General features: G+C 42.3%; 1 protein-coding gene across 6 annotated transcripts in view; it reads right to left on the bottom strand.

Annotated features, from left to right (window-relative positions):
* The window catches only part of LOC137624333 (helicase domino-like), a 211,839-nt gene that overhangs the window by 61,385 nt on the left and 125,625 nt on the right, over positions 1-24,829 (bottom strand). For all 6 annotated transcript variants that reach the window (XM_068355013.1, XM_068355011.1, XM_068355015.1 and 3 more), the window contains one exon: positions 4,674-4,883. In XM_068355013.1, coding sequence (XP_068211114.1) covers positions 4,674-4,883 — 210 coding nt within the window. The remainder of the gene's footprint in view (positions 1-4,673; positions 4,884-24,829) is intronic.

The raw sequence follows: 24,829 nt of genomic DNA on the forward strand, positions 1-24,829 counted from the left end.
TATCAAATTTTTGAATAATAGACTGCAAAAAATTGTTGATGGGCACTGTAGTAAGTACAAGAATTTGATATTTGGCATTCCTCTGGGTAGTGTTCACAGCCCATTATTTTTTATACTGGATGCACATATGTGGTTTGGCATAGAAAACAGGATAATTGTATATGTAAATGGTGCTATTCTCTGCCTCAAATCCATCTCCTGAATGTAGATCTAGCATTGCTGTATCCCTTAACACGGACCTAGCTAAACTTAGTGCATGGAGTAAATCACACATGAAGTTGAACCTTAACAAACCTCAAAGTATGATTGTAAGTATGCCGAGGACAGTGGCTCCTCAACATCCAAATCTCAGCATAGATATTTTCTATTAACATCATCATCGTCTATTCCTACGCCTATTGACGCAATAGGCCTCGGTTAGATTTCACCAGTCGTCTCTATCTTGAGCTTTTAAATCCCCCTTTAAACATGATCTCATCCACATACGGCACTCAAATAATCTCTTATAAGTTTCATTTCTAGGACAGATTCAACACCCAATAATTTTTTGAGGGCTTTGTTCTCAAATCTACAAAATATGTTGCATATTGTTTCACTGTCATACCAAAACACATTTCCATACAGTAACACCAGTCTCGCTAAACTGATATATAGCCTGATTTTTATATGTAATTTCAGACAACTTGATTTCAAAGTTTACTTAACCTAGCCATTATCTGATTTGCTTCTCTAAATTTTTCATTAAACTCAAATTCTAGATCCTGTATTGAAGATCATAGTTCCTAAATATTTAAATGATTCCACCTCATTAATCCTTTCTCCTTCCAATAAAATTTCATCTTCCATTGCATATTCCGTTCTCATCATCCATCTTCCTTCTATTTATCTTGAGTGCAACCTCATGCGATATTTCATGCATTCTGGTAAGCAAGCTTTGCAAGTCCTGTGTTATCCTAATAAGGACAGCATCATTAGCATACTCTAGGTATGATAATTTCCCGTTATCAATCTAGTCCAATCCTTCACCATCCTCAACTGTTCTATGCATTACAAAATCCATGAGGTGGATAAACCACATAGGTGACAACACATTTCCTTGGAGTACTCCACTGTTCACTGGAAATTCATTTGATAGGACTCCACTATCATTAACTTTGCACTTGCTATGCTCCTGAACAGATTTGATCAAATTTACATATTCAAGAGAATCTCCATAATAATGCAGTACTCTCCACAAAATTGACCGGTGCACACTATCAAAGACTTTCATAGTTCACAAATGCCATCAAAAAAGGATTTCTATAATCTACACATTACTGTACATGTCTCAAAATGAAAATTTGGTCCGTACAACTTCTACGTTTCTTTAAATCCTAGTAGTTAATCTCCCAGCTTTTCATCAATCTTTCTCTCAAGTCTCTTTAGAATAATCATGTTACATATTTTCATGGCAACTGACGTAAGTGTGATACCTCTGTAATTATTGCAATAAGTGAGGTCTCCTTTTTTCTTTTAACTATATAAGCTATATAAAACTCATTTGAAATGTTAGGTGTGAATCTTGATTGAAAACTTATTTCTAAGGTACACATTGTCTGTTTCTTCTTCAATTGCACAAAATCTGGCTTTTGAGAAAGTCTTTCAAGATTTTAGTTGATCATTTTTTACAAACAATCTATTCTTTCCTTTGTAAGTTTTCAGTATTGTACTCTTGTTCGGTCTTCAGTTACCAACTCTTATCTTAATCTGTTGGACAAAAACAGGCAAATAAATTTCTTATTTCTGATCTAATTATGAACCTCTTGACACCATTGTTCAATTAATTCTTTATGCATGTTGCATTTTTGTATTCAGTTCTCCCCAGACTGTACCATCCTGTACAATAACTATTGGTAAGTGTGCAGTTAATTTTAAGTCTTTCTAATATGGTAGTTGTATTGGTGAAACTTCAGATGTTCAAACTTGCACCGAATGTTTTTCTGTGGAACAGGCTAACATAAATCTCTCTTCCTAGTTTATTACTGATCTTAAGATATTTCATATTGTTTATACATTATCTCTCATATATCAGGTAGTTAATTTTCTTTCCTCACTGGGCTATTTTTGGCTGTTGGAACCCTTGGCTTTATAGCATCCTGTTTTTTCAAATAGGATTATAACTTTGCTAGTAATAATAATACAGTACAGAGATAACTTTCACATTTTTCATTTGACTTCTTTTTGCAATATTGAGCATGTGTTTCAGTACATTAATACTGTATTAGTACCTTTCCATAAAAAACCCATTAAACGGACTGGTCTGCGAAAAATGCCACTAAGCGATCACTATTCAATAAAGAAATCACACACAATTTTACGAAGGTAGTTATCCTAAATTGTTAATATGCTTTACCAAGGGGTAAAGGGACTACACTTATAATACAAAATGCTCCCAATTTCTTCAATAAAGCTGCAGCAGCAAACCTAAAAAAGGATTAAAACGAAAGGGGTTCTCATGGTCTTGGTTTGGATTTTTTAGCGGTAAGCCTAATGGTTGAGCGTCAGTCTGAAATCGACAATAAATAATATAGTTTCCTAGGGCGTTTCCCACCCTTGCTAATTATTTGTGCGTAGGGAATACAGAATTACCAAACAAAGGCAGCTGTTGTTAGGGGTGCCCTCTAAAAAGTATGACCTGATGCATAGTTTTGGATGTAATCATATTATGAACTGCCTGTACTAGAAGTTCAGAAGCAACAGCCCTTTCAAAAATACCAGGGCAAAATAACATTATACTTTCTTCTACCATACATTTAATGATAGTGTGTGTACATAAGTACAGTAACTAAACATTAAAAATATGATTTTTTTAGATTAGAAGAATGACTTGATAACATTTGATATTTCAAAGATACTGAAAAGTAGATTTCTCTTGTATGAGTACTTGGAAAAAAATTTCAGCAATTTCTGTAAGATATATGCGTACCAGTTTTTGGAATATCAACGAGTTTATGAAGGCCAAGTCTTGAGCCTTGTAAACAGAATACACAATTTTATGAGCCACAAGATTGATTAGATCTCATGACATAAAATGTGGTAGTTTCATACTGTGTGCAACTGATAAGTTGCACAAGATTTGGTTGCCATGCCTACCCTGAAGCTGGTGTAATCTTGGTAGAGACCAGTTTGGTATGGCAAGGCCCATCCAGTTTGGTGCCAGCAAAGAGGAGATCTTTAAAACCAATTCATTTCTACTAAAGCCACTGCCATTCCAAACATAGGGTCAAAAGGAAAAACACTACAAGGAGTCTATACAAGTCTAAAGCTAAAGGTTCTGAGAAGATAATAATGTATAATGCATAGGTCAGGTCATTTCATTTTTTTGTGTATTTATACATTATCTTGCTTTCAAACATTCTATATAGATCTTAATTTAAAAACTGCATAAAGTGAAAAGCTTATATGCTGCTGGCAAGCATCTTGATTCTAAAATCCTCTTCTTGTGAGTATAAAAGACCTGGAGACCTAATGAGCATTAAATTGATACACCTATTAAAGAAAAAACCTGATTCTGATGATCTGACCTAGTGCATATGAAAGCTAACAGCAATTCCTACCACTGCATCATTTCTAGATGAAAAAAAAAGTTAGGATGGGAGCGATCAGGATAAGCATGACACCAAACCAAACTATGAGGCCTTACCACTGGCATACCAAGAAAACAACAATCAGTTCTTCAGGGACAGACATTTATTATTAACGTGATTTACAGAAATGTACATCTATTTACAGTTATAGCATCACAGTCTTTCACTTCCTTTCTATTATATAGAAGAGGTCAATTGTGGGAATAAAATATTACAATACAACACTACCGTCACAGTACAAGTTGTAAATTTACCTTACATAAAATAGAAAAATAAATAATGTAAAAAATTTAAGGAACAGATACACACTCACATCCCACCCCCATTCTGAACAGTTATCTGTGTAGGACCATTTGACAAGGTCCCTATAACTTCCTCGAGGACATTTCTGTCATCATCTTGACCTTCTACCCCTTCTATTGCATTAGAGTCTATAGAATCCCCAACTACATCAACGTCATCATCAACATCCCTTATGGTATCCCCTGTAACCTCTCCATTTACAGTCGGAACCATGTCACTGGAAAACTCCTCTGCTAACAATGGAGAATCTATTGTATCATCCGGAAGGCTTACACCTTGATCCTTCAAATTTTCAATATGCTTTCGACTAAAGGGCACTGGCTTCTCTCCTGGTAATACAGGATTGACATCCAATGTCCAAAGATTAATCTTAACATGTCCCCTGGAGCGGGTTCGAGGACTATCCTCTGAAACTGTGCTAAACAAAACTTTTGGTGTGGGTGATTTTGAAGTGGAATGACCTGGAGTGTCACTACTATTACATGATGCACTGGCACCACTGTTGTACCTCACCTTCTTGTGGCTCCCATATGTCTCATCCTTAGCCTCATCATCACTTACTTCATCCAAGTCCCCTTCTAAAGGAGAATCTTCCTCTGTTAAGGTATCACATTCAGTATCACTTTTGGAACTTGTGTCATCATCTGAAGACCTAACTTTACGAGGTCGACCTACCCTACCACCTTTAGAATTAGACCTGGCTACCTGAACTTTACATTTCCCTTTCTTTTTTTTACTATTAACCTGATTGTGAGCATCTGTAGATGCGTAGGAAAGAAGATCCTCATCTGAACTCTGTGCCAAGCGTTCCTCCTCCTCTTTCAATGCCTGCAGACGACCAAGTTCCCATTCTTTCTTCTGCTGTTCAATCTCTGCTGACATCCTTTCCGCTTCTGCTTGATAATCTTCGCGCGATTCAAGGAACTTCAGAGCATATAGCTCTATTGGAGTCAACTGTTCAAGAGAAAAAAAGTGGGATGAGATACACATACTAAAAATCAAACATATTCCTTAAAACACTCTGTAATGAAGCTAAATTTAGCATAAATATGTAAACATTTCCCAACTCTAAATTTAGCATAAATATGTAAACATTTCCCAACAAAATTCTATGTACACTAATAAACATGTTGGTACTATAGCTCTCAAAGGTAATGGAACAAAATGTGCTGAATAATCTGACACACCAGACAACAATATTTGACACAGGTTAAATGAGGTGAGAAAAAAAGTGATAGGCCTCATTATTAGGAGTGGTGCTGTATATGACTTGGCTAGTATTATATCTTATTTACTATTGTGATATATTTAATGTGATTGTGATGACAGTTAATGACAGACTAGAGAGCTTTAACATAGGCACAGTAAATAACTAACACCTATGATGGGGTAACCAAGCATACCAATCCTACCGAGTTGATAGGTGATCAGGTACCATGCATCGCTCTGTACAATTAGCCATTTTTCACATCAAATATTGGCGTTACTTTTGGGAGCTAAAGAACCTATAAAGTTTATAGATAATTATGTATATAATTTATATGCCACTTGCTATTTGCAGTTTAGCCTAAACTAAAGTTTATACTTTGCTGTTTGACATACATCTACAAATAAATCCTATTTAGACACTTCTCAACCATATAAATATTTAAGCTGAAATTCTAAGAAAGATGTACACGACACAATATATAGGATACAAAAAGTGTGAGACGGGTAAATAAAAAAATTTCAAACATATTTAGCATTTGGTACTTTTACCAGACCATAGAATAACTCAAGATCTGAGCCAAAAGATTTAATCTTCTTAAATCATGTTCAATAAATTGTAGTTCTAAAATATTTAAACTAGTTAAAAGGAAAAATATGAAAATGCTGACAGTTCCATACTCGATTATTTCCATCGCAAGATATTTGACGTTTCAAGTTAGCATATTCACAAAAAAATTGTTTAACTGTTAAAGTTGGCTGAAATTTTTTTCACACCAGATTTGGGTGTCATGGGCTCTTCATCAGACATACGATGTTTACGAGATAAGCTACTTTAAGACGATAGTGTTTTCGGCTTGAAAAAATGATAAATCATCTATTGATTTCATCAGTTTTATTAGCACATATTAACCATTTGAGCACATCTTGACACATTATAAGTCCGATATTTATACTCCCCGTAGTATGTGTTGCTATGTAATAACCTTTTTTTTTTAATTTTCCATGCCAGTTAATATGTATTTTTCATCGTGAATTACTAATTTTTATTCATTTATGATGTTATGGGTTACTAAATTGTTCAATAATTACCATACAAACTGTATTTATATATTTATGGATGTGTGGAATGCTTTATGTGAAATTCATTTACAGTATTTCTTATGGGAGAAATTGTTTTAGTTTACGATAAAATTTTCCTACCGTGCTATCAATGTACCCGAGTACAGGGGCGGCCATCACTAATCCGGCAATTTTGGGACCGGGAGAGTGTTGGATTATCCATTTTTCCGGATTATCCATAATTTACAGGTAGTCGTCGACTTATGACCGATAAGTTGAGAAAATTGTAGTTTCCGTAGATTTATTATGATGCATCATGATTCGGCTATCATCTAAGTCATATTTTATCAACATTTTCTTACTGTATATCATTATTCAATTTTCTTGTTCAATAAGATATCACATGCTCTATTTGCTCAATAGGATATCACATGTTCTATTAAAGCATTTTTGTATTCTATTTTTCAATTTTGAAAGAATTTTAAACACCAAGAACTACTTAATATTTTGTTTACCTTTAGTAATGATCAGCTGATCTGAAGGTCTTGCTACCATATCAAAAGATTGCGCACATGCATGCGGTGTCTTTTATAAATTATTTCTTAATTCATTCGAAATATCTTCATAATGAATATTACATCAGCACCTATAAGTTAAAGGCTATCACAGTTTTCACTCAGTTCGTTTAAAGCCATTATTATTAGTTATTATCCGAACACCTTCTCACTCTGTGTGTGTGTGTGACAATATAAGTGTGGGCGTGTACGGGTAGTTACTTTTTAAAACTTTATACATTATTTAATTTTTTATTCATTATTAAGCCTTTATATTTCATTAGGCATTATTGTGGTTTATTAAAGCATGTTGGTATTCTATTTTTCAATTTCTTGAGCAATTCAATAATCAACAATTACTTTTGGTAGACATCAGCTTATCTCAAGGTCATGCTACCGTATGCGATTATGTGCACATACAGTACAAATAAAAAGTTGTTTAAATAATGTTAACTTATCAATATCTCTTCAGAATGAATATTACATCAGCACCAATATGTAATAGTCACAGTATCCTTACAGTTCGTTTATAGACCTTCTCTCTCTCTCTCTCTCTCTCTCTCTCTCTCTCTCTCTCTCTCTCTCTCTCTCACACACACACACACGCACACTCTCTCTATATATATTTCAATTTTTAATTCACAGTTAAATCTCCCTATTTCTTTAGACATTATTAGAAAGGATAACATTAATATTACTAATATTACATAACCAATAATTGGTAATATATATATGTTGCTACCAAAGTTAACTTATATACAGATGCTTTCATTTGTTTGTTATGATCGGTGATGAAACTTTAAGCAGTGGTTGTGGTTTTATGTTGCATGTTTAGCAAAAGCATGATAAAAAGGGTCTTTATTTTATTTATTTTGTATTTTTAAGTATACAATAAAAGCTGTCCTATGCGCTGATTGTTTTGTAATTAATTCAAATGACTCAATTTTTGACCTAGTCTTGTCTGAAGGTTATCTTATGGGCGGAAATGTACCGTATGTTTCTGCTTGTGTAATGAGCAGCAACACTGTTTTCCTGCTAAAATGAGGGTGCTTCTTATATTTGTTTACATTGGAAACAACGCTGCCAACTGGCCTGTAGTGAAAATAAGAGAAACAGTACCGCCACCTGATGCCAGTAGCGAAAATAATGCTGGTTAACTGATGTTTAGGGATTATAGATTGCCGGATTAGTGATGGTCAACATGTACAAATAATGAGATTTGCCTTCTGTTGTGCAAAAATTGCTTTTGTAGAAAACCAATTTGGCCTGGTACACGTTTCTGAAGTGTTGCATTTGAGACCTTTTCTTGCTGTATAATTTTCTATTCTATATACAGTAAAGAAATCTGTTATCATTTTGTGTAGTTCAGGTGCTATACAGGATCAAGCAGAGGAGAAGCGGCACTAGTGAAAATATATGACAAATCTTGAAAGGACCAATTGCTTGTTTTTTTTTTTTGTAAAGAAGATAGTGATATATAGTATTTAAGATTGTTTTAATAGGCTACAAGTTTGAATAATTTTACAGTACTATGATTTATGTTATATGGTGTAGTATTTTTTATAAAAACTATAAAAGTGATCAGTATAAAATATAGTTAAATTGGTAAATACAAGTTAGTTCAAAGATTAATAGCTATTGTTTATCAATATATAAAATGGAAGATCTATCTACCTATATACCAAGGCCCTTTCTCCAATTTTTTTTTGGGGGGGGGGGCAGGCAGCCAACATCAAACAAATGAAAAAAGGATAACTTTCCTCTCTACGCTCCTCCCAGCCTCAAGAGGGACTCAATCCCCTACTTTTGCTACATCCGCGGTCATCCAAGGCGACCAAAGGAAGCAGCAGGGCCTACCAGAATTGCGTCACAATTGCTCGCCATTCATTCTTATTTCTAGCACTCTCTCTTGCCTTTCCCACATCTATCCTCTTATCACCCAAAGCTTTCTTCACTCCATCCATCCACCCAAACCTTCGCCTTCCTCTTGTACTCTCCCATCAACTCTTGCATTCATCACCTTCTTTAGCAGACAGCCATTTTCCATTCTCTCAACATGGCCAAACCACCTCAACACATTCATATCCACTCTAGCTGCTAAATCATCTCTTACACCCGTTTTCACCCTCATTACTTCGTTCGTAACCCTATCTACTCGAGAAACACTAGCCATACTCTTCAGACACTTCATCTCAAACACATTCAATTTGTCCCTCTGTCACTTTCATTCCCCACAACTCTGATCCATAAGGAAGATAATATATGTATATAAATAAAAGTAATTTGGTCTGTTAAGATCTAAATATAAGTATCTTGGTCTGTGAAGAGCCCCAGTTTTTCTACAGCATTTTTACTTAGGTGTATATATATAATGTGAATGGTTTTATACAATGCTTGAATTAATTCCTGTACAGATATGAGTTTAAAAGTAATCAGATTGTACAGTAGTTTAGAGATGGTCATTTTCATGATTTTAGATTTCCTCAAAAACCAACCCCCATCATATTATGCCCCCAATGCAGTCTACATTCCTCCCGAGTCACAGTTTTTTCACCATGGCAATGGTGCGACCTGATACCTGAACAGTGTGTATTGGAAGAGACAGACAAGGTATAATCTGTGGTTCCCATGTAACAAGCTGTACTCGTGGCTTGATGGTTTTCATTACTAACAGAACCTCACTCCTTCAATTTCTGGAATGTACCAAATTTCCAAGAATGACCTACATGATTAGCTAAGACATTGTCAAGGCCCATTTCTCTGCACTTGAATAAAAAAGTGGGCTTCTTGAGAGAGAATATATTAACGTGGTGAAAATTTGCATATTTCCATGATCAGCAAAGCTGTACTAGTCAGGCTCACCCATACTAGGATGGTTTGCTGTGAGCAATCAGATGATAATCTCCCACCCTCACCAATCCGCACTGGCCAGACATGAATTGAAATATATAAGTATATAATATATATATATATATATATGATAAATTTTGCACATTTTTACGTGTTTTTTTCATATTCAAATAAGCCATATATATTTTTGATATATTAATGTCTGGATTCTCTTAACGACCTCGGGATCAGAGCCCCAGGCGAAATCACACAAAGACAAGAGCTTGGCTCCGGCCGGGAATCGAACCCTGGTCGGCAAGCTTATATAGACAGTGACTAACCCATTCGGCCACGAATGGGTTAGTCACTGTCTATATAAGCTTGCCGACCAGGGTTCGATTCCCGGCCGGAGCCAAGCTCTTGTCTTTGTGTGATTTCGCCTGGGGCTCTGATCCCGAGGTCGTTAAGAGAATCCAGACATTAATATATCAAAAATATATATGGCTTATTTGATATATATATATATATATATATATATATATATATATATATATATATATATATATTCTGTATATCACAAATTTTTAGTAATTTGTATTTTTCCTAACATACTTACCGAGAACTACTTTCTTAGGAGGTACCTGGAATCTCCTCTCAACCGACCAGAGTTTTGTGTAGTTTACCCTACTTCCGTTTTCTGTGAGGACTACCCCAGGATACGTGCCCTGAGGCTAGTCCTGAGCCAGGTCGCGCGTTAGCTTGGGTCTCGACCCTCAGTAAGTTCTTGGATGTTAAAATTAACTAAGGGTCAGAAAGGCACTCGGGGAAGGAAGGGAGGGCCATTACCCGAAAGTAGTCCTCGGTAAGTATGTTAGGAAAAATACAAATTACTAAAAATTTGTGATTTGTTCCAATACAGAGATTTACCTCGAACTACTTTCTTAGGAGACTTACACTTTAGGAGGTGGGAGTGTCTACCTGACCTAGACCCAACTAAGCAGAACGGCTGAGAACCAATATAGGAGACCATGTTCTAAGGTTGACGGAAAACGAACCGTAGGAAAACTACACAAAGAGTTCACACTAGTGTCTCTACTCACCCTTAAAAAACTTCTTGCTGCTGTGTCCAGTAATGAAACTGTGAATCCGTGTCTTGATCAGTCTCTACTTGGTCAAATCTCCGGGGAAAGAAGAGAAAAGAGAAGACTAGGGGAAAAGGGAAAACGAACCAGTGTCTTTTTGGTCTTGATAATCGCGATTACACCTGGGGCTTTGGCCGTTAAATCGCTTGGAGCGCGGAGATGACTGTGCCTATAGAGAACCCGTCTAAAGACTTCCTCGAACATTCTTTGAGATAGTGGGCTGTGAACGTAGATTGGTTCGACCAGGTGCCTGCCTTGAGGATCTGCGCTACTGCCACGTTTCTCTCAAAGGCAAGAGAGGTACTTATACCTCTAATGTCATGTAGTCTGGGCTTACCTGGAAGGGGAAGACCGGCACTACTATAAGCCTTGATGATTACCTGTCGAAGCCAAAAGGAGATGGTATTCTTAGAGATCGGCTTTCTCACTGTGCCCGTGGAGACGAAGAGGTTCTTGATGCCAGGACGGAGACTAGCAGTCCTCTCTAGATATTTCCTTAAGGCCCTGACTGGACACAACTTCAAATCTTCCGGATTACCTGACCGAGGAATTGCTGGAACAGTAAACCCTTCGAATCTCGGATCTCAGACAGCTGGATTTTGTGTTTTCGCCACAAACGTAGGAACGAACTTGAATGAGACCTCTCGCCAACCTCTTGTGTGCGAGACTTCGTAGGACAAGCCATGGATCTCGCCCACCATCTTAGCTGACGCCAAGGTTAACAGGAAGACCGTCTTGAGCGTGAGATTTCTATCCACTATGTCCTTCAAAGGTTCAAAGGGTGGCTCACTCAGCATTTTCAGAACCCTAGCTACATCCCATTGTGGCACCCTGGAGGCATGAGGAGGGCAGGTTTGCTCAAAGCTCCTGATGAGCATAGAGATGTGCCTAGAGGAACCCAGGTCAATGCCTTTCAAGAGGAAAACTTGACCTAACGCTGCACGGACTCCCTTGATGGCTGGAATTGACATGCCCGCCACGTCCCTGAGATGTACGAGGAAATCCGCAATGTCCGGAATTGAGGCTCCTAGGGGCTTGATGTTTCTGAAGGCGCACCATTTCGTGAAAGTGGCCCAATTTGCCTGGTACACCGCTGCCGATGAGTGCCTCTGATAACGAGACATTCTTTCAGCTATTCCTGCCGAATAACCTTCTTTCCTCAGGAGCCGCTGGATAACCTCCACGCGTGAAGGCGCAGAGATCGTGGATTATCGTGGAACCTTTGGAAGTGTGGTTGCCTTAGGAGATCTGGTCTGTCTAGCAGAGGCCACGGGGGAAGGCACGCCAACTCTCTTAGGTCCGCGAACCATTCCCTCTCCGGCCACCAAGGTGCTACCAAAGTCATCCTTAGATTGAGAGCCGTTCTTACTCTGTTGAGCACTTGCCTGATCAGTGTGAAGGGAGGGAAGGCATACACGTTGAGATTGTCCCACCTGTGTTGAAAGGCGTCTTCCAATGCTGTCTTTGGGTCTGGGACAGGAGAACAGAATACGGAGAGTTGTGCGTTCAGCCTGGTCGTCGCGAAGAGATCCATCACCAGCGAACCCCACTTTTGGATGACGAGACTTGCTACCTCTGGATGAAGGGACCACTCGATCCCTACTACTTGGCCCATCCTGCCGAGTCCGTCGGCTAGGACATTCCTCTTCCCGGAATGAATCTCACCGTTATTACGACTTGTTCCGACTCGGCCCAATCCAGAATCTCCAGCCTGAGGTCGCACAACTCCTTCAATTTTAGGCCGCCTTGCTTCCTTATGTAGGCTACTACTGTGGCGTTGTCGCACATTAACGCCACTGTGTTTCCCCTTAGAAGACCGACGAATTGAAGGCAAGCTTTCTGAACGGCCTTCATCTCCAGAACGTTGATATGCTGTGTCTTTTCCACCTCCGTCCAAGAACCCCTTGCTGACTCCCCGCGAAAGTGAGCTCCCAACCTTCTTTGGAGGCGTCCGTGAAGAGGAGCATCTCCGAGGGCTCTGCTGCGAAGGGCATCCCCTTGAGGGTGTTCGCTCGGTCTCTCCACCACTCCAAGGATTGCTTTGTCCCTGGAAGAACAGGAATTACTTTGTAGGGAGACTCTACTTGGTTCCAGAGTCCCTTCAGATTCCATTGGATGGCCCTGAGTTTCATCCTCCCTTGGGAAACCAGCTTCTCCAAAGACACCAGATGTCCTATCATTCTCTGCCAATCCTTCGCTTTCCTGGGCTGGCCCGATAGGAAGGGACGGAGAAGCTGGTCCAGGTTGCTCAGCCTCTCTTCCGATGGGAAAAGACTCACTAGTCGGGAGTCTAGAACCATCCCCAAGTATGTCATCCTGGTGGAGGGAGACAGGTGAGACTTCTCCAGGTTGATGGTGATACCCAGAACCTTGCACAATTACATTAGCTTCACGCCTTGTTCCTTCAAAACTGCCACTGAGGAAGAAAGGAGTAACCAGTCGTCCAGGTAGCGAATCAGATGAATTCCCCGTTCGTGAGCCCATACAGAGACAGTTTGTGAAGATTCTCGTGAAGATTTGGGGCGCTGTCGACAGGCCGAAGCAAAGTCTTGAATTGCAAGATCTGGGTATCCCACCTCACCCGAAGGTACTTTCTGCTGGAGGGGTGAATGGGGATCTGGAAATAGGCGTCCTTGAGGTCTATGGAAATCATGAAGTCTCCCTCCCTCAAGGACTCCAGGACCGACTTCGGGGTGTCCATCTTGAAGCTAGTCTTGTACACAAACTTGTTGAGGGCTGACAGATCTATGTCTGGTCTCCAACACCCCGTCGCTTTCTCCACTAGGAAGAGGCGGCTATAGAAACCTGGACCCAGCTGCAGCACTGTTTCCATTGCCCCTTTCGCTAACATAGTGGAGACTGTAGGTACATGAAAAGACACATTTCACATGTACCAGTATTGTCATGATTATTATTATTGTATGTACCATTTACTGCATTATCATGATTACCATTATTGTACATATTAGTAACTGTATTATGTACTTACAACCATTATTTCAGATGTTGCATATCATTAGATAAATCCTGTAATGTCATTGATATGATATGGCAACATTGAGTCAGCATTGGCAACACTTATCTGTTGTGTTGCCATGATGCAGTCTGTTCGTCTTCGTCCCCTTAGCTGATAAGTTATCTTTCCTCGTGTCCCACGTATCTTATGTATTTACTCTAATGATAAGTTATCTTTCCTCGTGTCCCACGTATCTTATGTATTTACTCTAATAGACATTGAGAACCTACTTTTCTAAGTTGTATCCTTGCCCCACCAATTAAGGTTAAGGAAGTTATCAACACGTACATGGCGCAGTGAACTTACAGTGTCGTATTATGAGAACTTTTTTAAGACGTGGACAACGGGAACCAGCCGACGCCATTAATGGACTCTCAGTTCAAATGTGAATTCGTTGTAATTCGATTTACTCATATTTCATGTGCAGTGTAGTGATGCAAGTTAACAGTGAAGTGTTGTGCTGTGCATTGTGCTTTTATAGTGCTCTCTTTTTTACGTCCCAGTGTTTTTGCTGTGCTATTTCAAGAAGCCAGCAAATAGACTGTTGGGACTCAGTCGGAGCATGCGTGACCACACCCAGACTCATTCATCGTCACGGGGTGACTGCCTGTGCCTGAGGCAGAGTTGCTGCTCCCCTCAACCCACAGAGTCGCTGGCGGACGTATTCATGCACATGCGCACACACTTGCTTGCCTTAAACTTTTCTTATTATTAGTGTTTTAAAACAGTTCGTGTTGTTTTTTATAACTTTGTTGGAACTGTATTTTTACCCACTGCACATCGAAAGTAATAATGGCCTCGAATGATATACTTGAAGAACAATTAGAAGAGCCCACAGAAGAGGGACCATTCAGCGATGTGGGTGCCCACAGCGTCGATGCCGCCCACGCCCACAGTGTTGGGGGAGTGTTGGAGAGCGCTGCCTCTCCCACCCCACCACTCTTGAGTCCCCACTACTACCCCCCGTCTGCCTCTCAAGCTACCGGGACTGATTTCCTCGCTTTAATTCGTTTTTTAGAGGAATCTCGCTTGTATGAGGATGAAAGAAGAAGAAGGGAAGACGAAGCAAGAAGACAAAAAAGACAACGTGAAGAAGAAAGAAGAAGGGAACAAGAAGCAATTCGCCTAAGAGAAGATGATCTTAGAAGAGAAGAAGAAAATGCAAGATTTACAGCTCTCATTCAAACTCTTGCCCCGATCATCCATTCTCATCCAGGCAACCATACGCCTGGCACAGAGGTGAATCCTAACTCCAAGCAACCCGCTCTTCCACCTCCACAGAAGGCAACAGCCCAAACGCCACCTCCACTGAAGGCAGATGCAACATTCCAAATGTTCAGGGAATGGAGACGCCGGTGGGATGACTATGCTGTTATGGTGGATCTTTCTAAGCTCCCGCGTGAAAAACAAATGATCCAGATGAGGATGTGTTTAACCCTTGAAACACAGCGTGTTTTAGAACACACACTGCAGATTTCTCCCTCTACAGATAAGTCTGTAGACGAAGTCCTGGATGCTCTACAGTTGCACATTAAGGAACTAAGGAATGAAGTCCTTCGCCGAAGAGAGTTGCTTAGCTGTAAGCAAATGGAAGGAGAATCTTTTGCTGATTTCTACGTGAGACTTCGACGCATCGCAGAAGAAGTTGATTTGTGCCCAGGTAATGCCGCTGCATGTGAAGAGACCCAACTGAAAATGATTATCTTGATGGGTATTCGAGATGCAGAGTTGGTTCAGAAGTTGATTGCCTTGGACGCCAGCTCTCCTCTTCAAGATTTCGTCACAACCTGTCGATCATATGAGGCAGCTAAAACTGCAACTTCTGCCATACGTGGCCCACCCAGCCAGTTGTGTGCCGTTTCAGCCTACAGGAGAAGCAAGAAATCAAGCGGGAAGCCTCCACCTTCGCCGAAGTCCTCTAAGCCTGGCGTTTTATGCCAGTCTTGTGCCCGTCAGCACGAACCTGATAAATGCCCTGCTGCCAACAGTACCTGCAAAAACTGTGACCGTGTTGGCCATTGGTCCAGGACGTTGAAGTGTCCTGCCAGCAAAGTCCAGTACCGTCATTGTCACCGTATTGGACACTTCGATAAATGCTGCATGGATAACAAGAAAAATGGTCATCGAGACAGATCTTCAAGCAACAGTGGTGCCTCTGCAGTCTCCAACAAACAACAAGATTCACGGACCAGCTGTCGTCGCTTAGGATCACCTTCCACCATCTCCAAGACGCCCAAACCTATCTGTGTCCTCTTGTCATCTGGCGATGTTAACTCTCGCATCAAGATGCTACCTGACACAGGTGCCGACGTCACCGTTATCGGACAGCAACACCTAGACACCATGGGTATCTCCAAGAGCTGCTTGCAACCACCTCCGCTGAATGTGACGTTCACAGCGGATGGATCTCCGATGTCACCTGCTCTTGGTATATTGCAAGCGACCCTTACCTTAGGCAAGCGATCATGTCTTGCCAGGATTCAGGTTCACGAAAATGTGGAAGTTCCACTTTTATCCTATGGCCATTGTCAAGAACTGTCCATAATATCTCCAGACTTCCCCAAACCCATTTTAGAAGTCAAGCATGTCAATAGATGCAAGGAGCTGCCCATCTCAGCAACTACATCCCCTTCAGCAGCCAAGGAATACTTTCTTCGGGAATTTAAAGATGTGTTGGTCTCGAAAGAAGATTTGAAGACAGCTCCTCTCAAGCCTATGGCTGGTCCTCCCATGAGAATCTACCTAAAGGATGGTGCAGTGCCTTTCGCCATCCACACCCCAAGACAGATTCCATTTGCTTTCAAGGACCAAGTCAAAGAAGAGCTTGATTCTATGGTGGCCCAAGGGATAATCAAACCAGCTGGTGATGACCCTTCAGTTTGGTGCCACCCTCTTGTCGTCGTCGCCAAGAATGGAACAGGCGTGCGTATCACCGTCGATCTAACAAAGCTGAACAGCCAGGTTTCTCGTCCAGCCCACCCTTCACCCACACCCTACACGGCTATTCGTAGTGTGGACCGGAAGTCTCGTTTCTTCACCACAGCTGATGCTCTTTACGGGTACTGGCAGATGGAACTGGCTGAAGAGGATCGTCACTTAACCACCTTTATTACGCCATATGGTCGGTTCATACATTGCAGAGGACCGATGGGCTTCGCAGCTACTGGAGATGCCTTCTGCCTGCGAGGTGATATGGCCCTTCAAGGTGTCCAAAACTGTGTTAAGGTGATAGACGACCTCCTTCTCTACGACGAAGACTACGTTACCCACCTTCAACGTATCCATGAAGTGCTCACCAGGTGCCGCAAGTTCGGGATCACACTCAACAAGGACAAATTTGTGGTCGCTGCCCCATCTGTGAACTTCTGCGGATACACGCTCTCAGGAGATGGCATCTCAGCTGACCACCAGAAAGTCAGTGCGATCAAGGATTTTCCGACCCCTGCTAACCTGACGGACCTCAGATCGTTCATGGGATTGGTCAACCAGTTAGCAGAGTTTACGCCTGACATCTCCGTTGCAGCCCAACCTCTACGCCCCCTGATGAGTCCCAAGAGAACATTTGTCTGGACTTCTGACCATGATGAGGCCTTTCAACGCGTCAAGTTAGCCCTCACCAGTCCACCAGTTCTCGCTCTCTTTGACCCAGACCTACCCGTCGTTCTTCAGACGGACGCTTCACGCCTCAATGGCATTGGATATGCTCTCCTGCAGGACCATGGTAATGGACACCTGCGTCTAGTTCAGTGTGGTTCTCGTTTTCTCGCCGATGCAGAAACACGTTATGCTACCATTGAGCTCGAGATGCTAGCCGTTGTCTGGGCAATGTCAAAGTGTAGGCTATACTTAGCTGGCCTACAGCACTTTACTTTGATGACGGATCACCGACCCCTCATCCCTATTCTGAACAGTTATACACTGGATGCCATCGAGAACTCTCGTCTCCAGCGCCTCAAGGAGAAGATCTCGCCCTACATCTTTACAGCTGTGTGGCGTGCTGGGAAGTTGCTCTGTGTTCCAGACGCATTGTCTCGAGCCCCAGTCAGCCACCCCACACAGGAGGACGAAATCTCAGGTGCTTCTTCTGCTGCTCATCTTCGGACTGTTATAGCCATGAACACCGTTACTCTCTCAGACGAGTCTTCAGCTCAGGATGCCGACCGAATACTTCAGGATCTTCGTGACGCAGCGAGAACAGATCCTTCGTATACGCGTCTACTCAATTGTGTCACATCAGGATTCCCTCGCAACAGATATGACTTGCACAATTCTTTACTCCCATATTGGAAACTACGTGCAGATCTCTACGCCGATGGTGACCTCGTCCTGTATGGAGCAAGAGTTGTAGTTCCTGTCGCCCTTCGTCGCCGCACCTTGTCCCACTTGCATGACAGCCACAGGGGTGTGGAAGCAACCAAGCGCAGAGCAAGGCAGTCTGTTTTCTGGCCCGGTATCGATTCTGACATCGCCAATACAGTCGGAGCTTGTGAGGCATGTCAGACATTGCAGCCATCTCAGCAGCAGGAACCTCTACTGAATGACGACAATCCAACAAGACCCTTTGAGTCAGTTTCAGCTGACTTCTTTGTTGTTGCAGGGAAGTCTTTCTTAGTCGTCGTCGATCGCTTATCAGGATGGCCTGTTGTCGCCCCCTGCAAAGGCGATACTACCGCATCTAACACCATCAGGATCTTCTGCCGCTACTTCCGTGAAGTTGGTGTTCCTCTTCGCCTTAGGACAGATGGAGGGCCACAATTCACCAGCGCAGAGTTCGAGGATTTCATGAAGAGATGGGGAGTTCGACACATGGTAACCTCACCCCACTACCCACAATCGAATGGTCATGCCGAAGCTGCTGTGAAGTCAATTAAGCACCTCATACTGAAAACAGCCCCGTCTGGCAACATCGATAATGAAGATTTTGACCGTGGATTGCTGGAACTCAGGAATACTCCTAACTTTACAGGACGCTCCCCTGCCCAGTTCCTGTATGGCCGTCCTCTCAGGTCATGTATTCCTGCCCATCCAAATGCATTCTCCAAGGAGTGGCAGGTCAAGACTGAAGACTGTGACCGCCGTGCTGCCGCCCGCTACGAGCAGGTAAAAACCCAGTATGACCAGCATGCCCACTCCCTGCCCAAGTTGAGCGTCAGACAGCAAGTTCGGATTCAAGACCCGACCTCTCATCGTTGGGACAAAGTTGGCATCATCATGGGCCATGGAAAGTCAAGAGACTATCAAATTCGTCTCCCTAGTGGTCGTGTGTGGTGGCGTAATCGCCGCTTTCTTCGTCCAGTGCCACCCACTATTAGTGACCCCTCTCTCCCTGTCCCAGTGGCCCCTTGCCAGGACCTAGAAAGAGAGTCCTTAGTCACCATTCCTCCTGTGAATCCACGCCGTTCCCAAAGACTCATAGAAAAAGAGTCCGCTCGAGAATGCACTACGAGCGTGAGGGGGAGGGAGGTGTAGGTACATGAAAAGACACATTTCACATGTACCAGTATTGTCATGATTATTATTATTGTATGTACCATTTACTGCATTATCATGATTACCATTATTGTACATATTAGTAACTGTATTATGTACTTACAACCATTATTTCAGATGTTGCATATCATTAGATAAATCCTGTAATGTCATTGATATGATATGGCAACATTGAGTCAGCATTGGCAACACTTATCTGTTGTGTTGCCATGATGCAGTCTGTTCGTCTTCGTCCCCTTAGCTGATAAGTTATCTTTCCTCGTGTCCCACGTATCTTATGTATTTACTCTAATAGACATTGAGAACCTACTTTTCTAAGTTGTATCCTTGCCCCACCAATTAAGGTTAAGGAAGTTATCAACACGTACAGAGACCTCTTCTTGTAAGGCCTCCCTCTTCAAGGGGTCCTTGGGAGCTAACCACTCCGCCTGACTTGCTGGGATAAGGGGTGGAGGGTCTGCCCGGAACGGGAGCCTGTACCCCTCTTTTAACACTGTTACCGTCCAGGGTTCCACTCCGTGATTTTTCCATGCTTGCCAAAATTGTTTGAGGCATCCCCCTACCTGAGGCTTGGGCAGGCCTCTCAACCTACCTCCTTCTGGAGGAGCAATCTGACCGACCTCTCCTGGCACCTGAGTGGGCTGTTCTATAGGAGGCTGGGGCTGTGGGATCGCCCCTGCGGGAGGGCTGCGAAGGGTGAGACCACAGGGAAGCCGGGGCCTCTCTTCTCACCTGGCTAGGAGGGGCCTGAGACGTCGATGGTCCATCCGGAGGAGGCCTTCTGTAAGTGGGCCTCCTCATGGTATGTGGTCTGGGAGTGTTCACTTCCTTCCGTTTTGACAGTTTCTCCACCACTTCCTCCGTCTGTTTCAAGGGAAAGAGTCCGTCATCCCACACAGAAAGGTTCCTCAAGGACCTCGCCTCCCTGTCCGGTATGCGCCTGGATAATTTATTTAAGATCGTGTCCCTTCGTCGCAGAACCCAATTGGCGGATAACGCTAGGGACTGGAAGGTCAGGAACTTCAAGGCTCGTCCTCTGGAGCTGATAAGTTCCTTCAGCAGTGCTTGGTTGGACGGCACTGCAGCGTCGGGGGAAGCCTGGATGCCTACAAGTGTCGAGGCCCACCAGTCCAACCAAGAGATCTTTGGACATCTCCTCCATCATCGTAGCCTCTGATGGAGAAAAACAGATAGGAGCCGAGGAAGCCCTGTCCTCCGAAGTTCCCTGACCTAAGACTTCCAAGGAGTCTTCCACTTTGCTGGCACCTTGTGGCTGTCCTTCCATCCAGTAGTACTTCCCCCTGGGACTTCAGCCCCTGGAGTAACTTGGAGGACCCTTGACCCTTGGAACCTTCAGCGTTTCGTGCCACAATTTTGTCAATGTGAGCACGGCCAAGTCTCACATCTCTGGCTACAGGTAGGGCTAAGGAGGGCTTCTGTTGGACGGGCTCCTCCATTAGTCTATTAAGGCTAGACCGCCAGGCATCCTCGTCCGCAGGCAGTGGTTCCTCGATCCTGTGGTGATGGCGAATCAAACCAATGACCCTCCTTTAAGCGGAGTCTTCCGCTGGCGCGGTTTCAGTATCGCCGTCCGCGCCCTCCGTCCGAGGTTGAGGAACTGTACTGACGGAGGCCTTCGCACCAATCTGTGGTCTGAGGACGGGCATTGCGGAGGGCTCGGGCACATCCGTCCTCCATTTGCTTTTCTTCAAGGGGGAAGAGGCTTCCATGGTTTTGCCCGACGGAGGAAGCCGTCACTCCATATCGCTCGGCTGAGCTAACTCGACGAGGCTGCCCGTCCGAAAAGGCGACTCCCTCCGCTGGGCGGGAAGGGAAGCCCATTTCGAGGTCTTATGCCTGTTGGAAGAGCTCCTTGGGTCCTTGTGAGGGTCAATTCTATGGCTGGTGGAGGCCCTTCTAGGAGGACTGTCTCTGGGAAGCCAACCTGCAGCGCTCGGGAGAGTAGTAAAGTCCGCGAGCTTACTGCGGGGAACGAGGACCCATTGCTCCTCCGGCGAAGTACTCCTCCTGGGTTTCTTCTTCGGGGACCTTGACCGCTTCTTCCCATGCCGTGACCTAGAGCGGGACCTAGAGGGGGAGCGCCGTCTTCTGGATCTGTCCCTTCTCCACGCCTCCTCCTCCGACGACAACGATGAGCCTACCTCCGAGAACTCTGATGACTCCTCGTAGCAACTCCGAGAGACAGGAACGTCCGCTTTCGCCATTTTCTGGATACCGGATGTCGAAGGCTGAAGGTAAATGTCGGGAACCGCCGATAGAGGGGCTGGGAGAGATATCAGACGATCAACGTTCTGGAACCAGGACCCAAGGCTGTCCTCCCCCCTCAAGGGTGACCTACAGGGAGTTCTCAGGGGCCCCAATCCGAGGGGATCTTCTAACTGCGAATCTTCTTTTCCTGGGGCTCCTTCGGATGCGGAGCCGCCTGAAACATAAATCCACGATGCTGGTGAAGATACAGGGACACCCTTATTCCACATGGGGTCGTCCGAAGAGACGTGCCCCCCATGCACAAGGGTATCGTCCTAAGGACCCTCACTAATAAAACTATCAGGCCCCCCCTTTCCTGTAAAGGATCAGCAACCCCAGAATCTCGAAGACACGACTCCTGGGGAAGAACCATCGGCTTCTTCCCCGCAACGGACTTACCTCGTCCCCTACTCTGGGTAGGGGGTGAAGAAGGGACCCTGTCAGACTTCTCTCCTGTAGACGTCGCGGGCGAAGAAATGCTGGACTTCCAGGTCGAATGTTTAGACGATTTCTTCTTCTTAGTCCCAAACTTCACCCACTGCACTTCAGTCCAAGATACACACTCTGGACACGTGTCCGAAGGAGAGCAAACTCTACCCCTGCATGAAGAGCAAAGGGAGTGCGGGCCCACCTCAGCCTCAGATAAGAACGCACCACACGATTTTCCAGCCTTAGACTCAGGACAACGGCGATGATGCTCCATACTGCACTAGCACAAAACCGCAAGACACAGGAATGCAGCGGGAAAGGATAATAAGGGCAAGAGAACACTTTACAAACACAAGGGAAGGCACAAGGGAAAACAAGCGGACACGCGAGACTACAAGGGAAAGAATAGCTGGCCACGCAGGGACCACGTGGGAGACACGAGTCGGGGGGACAAAGGGTCGCACTGAGACAAGGAGAGCGTCGAGATGATGTCACGACACGACCAGAGAACTTACTGGGGGCCGAGACCCAAGCTAACGCGCGACCTGGCTCGGGACTAGCCTCAGGGCACGTATCCTTCCGCCTGGGGTAGTCCTCACAGAAAACGGAAGTCGGGTAAACTACACAAAACTCTGGTCGGTTGAGAGGAGATTCCAGGTACCTCCTAAGAAAGTAGTTAGAGTTAAGTCTCTGTGTTGGAACAATATATATATATATATATATATATATATATATATATATATATATATATATATATATATATATATATGTATATATATATATGTATATATATATATATGTATATATATATATATGTATATATATATATATGTATATATATATATATATATATATATATATATATATATATATATATATATATATATATATATACATATATATATACAGTGGTACCTCTACATAAGAATTTAATTCGTTCCACAACCAACTTCGGATGTAGAAAATGTTCGGATGTAGAAACGAATTTTCCCATAAGAATACATGGTAATTTATTTAATTCGTTCCTCAGCCTAAAAACCCATAATAAATCCTTAATAAATGGCTACACATAATTACACATAACAATAACATAACTGCATAATATGAAAGCAGCATTTAAAAAAGATAATTATAAAGAAATAGTAAATAAAAAATGTGTTTTATTGCCACTTTACCTTAGAGACAGGCCAACACAGGTGTAGGATTTGCTACGCCAGGAGAAGACGGACGATCGGCGAGAAGGTAAACATGGTGTTAACATGTTCTTTAAATAAATACTCTCTCTCTCTCTCTCTCTCTCTCTCTCTCTCGTTCTTCTTCACTGTTAGTGTTAGAGACGTCTATTAATTTTTTCTGAGAGAGAGAGAGAGAGAAATTAAACAAAAATGAGAGATTAAACAAAAATGTGTGTACATATGATTTTTAACAGCGTTAACGAGTTGAAAGACAGTTAAATGTAACTAAAAAATAACAATATCAGCGAATCTGAATTCCTTTATTAACTAAAACAAATATTGATACAAACACACTCGTGTGCGTATGCGGAAACACACACACACACACACGAGGAGACACGATCGGCGAGGAGGTAGAGATGGTGACTGCGATAACATACCGTAACTTACACTACGGAAATTTTAATCTAACTTAGCTTATTTATTTTTTTTATTTTTATATTTCATATTTTTTAATATTTTTTTTCTTTTGATTTTTTATTTTCATCACTTTCAGTGACGAGTATGTTATCACAGTCACCATCTCTACCTCCTCCCCGACCGTCTCTCTTACTGCGTAGCAATTTTTGCACCTGTGTGTGTGTTTGTTTCAATATTTGTTTTAGTTAATAAAGAAATTCAGATTAGCTGTTATTACTTTCTTAGTTACATTTAATTGTTTTTCAACTCGTTGACGCTGTTAAAAATCATATGTACTCTAAACACATTTTTGTTTAATCTCTCTCTCTCTCTCTCTCTCTGAAAAAAAATAATAGACGTATCTAACACTATAACAGCGAAGAAGAAGAAGAGAGAGAGAGAGAGAGAGAGAGAGAGAGAGAGAGAGAGAGAGAGAGAGAGAGAGAGAGAGAGAGAGATTTTATTTAAAGAACATGTTAATGCTATGTTTAGAGAGAAACAGAAAAAGAGAGAGGTCTTATTTAAAAGAGCTTGTTAATGCTATCATGGTTTTCTTTGCTTCACTTTTTTCTTTCTTTCTGTTCATCACGCTGGCCCTTCTCACACATGATCGTTGCCAACAATCTCTTTGTCCTTTATCCCTATCAACAAAAGGCGTTCTATCTCTTCCAGAGTATTGCTACGATGTCTTGTAATAATGGTGATCCCCTTCGATGGTTATTTGCTTTAATGGCTGCCTTCAGCTTGATGATCCTCGAGATCATAGGCCTATTCCGGCCATATTGTTTAGCAATACAGTATCACTCACATGCACACTGCTCTCATGTTTTTCTATAATTTCTTGCTTCAATTCTAATGAAAGAATTACCTTCTTCCTGTATTGAAACTTAGCTTCTTAGGCACTATGATTATAGGTAAAATCAAAAAGGAAATGTGAGAAAAGGAAGAAAATAAGCACTGTTAATAACAGACCAAACAGAGGACAACCACACGATACACACAAGAATAGAGAACTGAGCCCTCGACGCTCAATGGCGTAATGTTTACTTCGTGTGTCGAAATAAAATTCGGGTGTAGTCAAAAATTTGCTCGAATTTTACTTCGGATGTTGGAAAATTCGGATGTAGATACGTTCGTGTGTAGAGGTTCCACTGTATATATATATATATATATATATATATATATATATATATATATATATATATATATATATATATATATATATATATATATATACATATACACATACATACCGTACGTTGTATATTCT

This window comes from Palaemon carinicauda, chromosome 31 (assembly GCF_036898095.1).
Source record: "Palaemon carinicauda isolate YSFRI2023 chromosome 31, ASM3689809v2, whole genome shotgun sequence".
Taxonomy (NCBI): domain Eukaryota; kingdom Metazoa; phylum Arthropoda; class Malacostraca; order Decapoda; family Palaemonidae; genus Palaemon; species Palaemon carinicauda.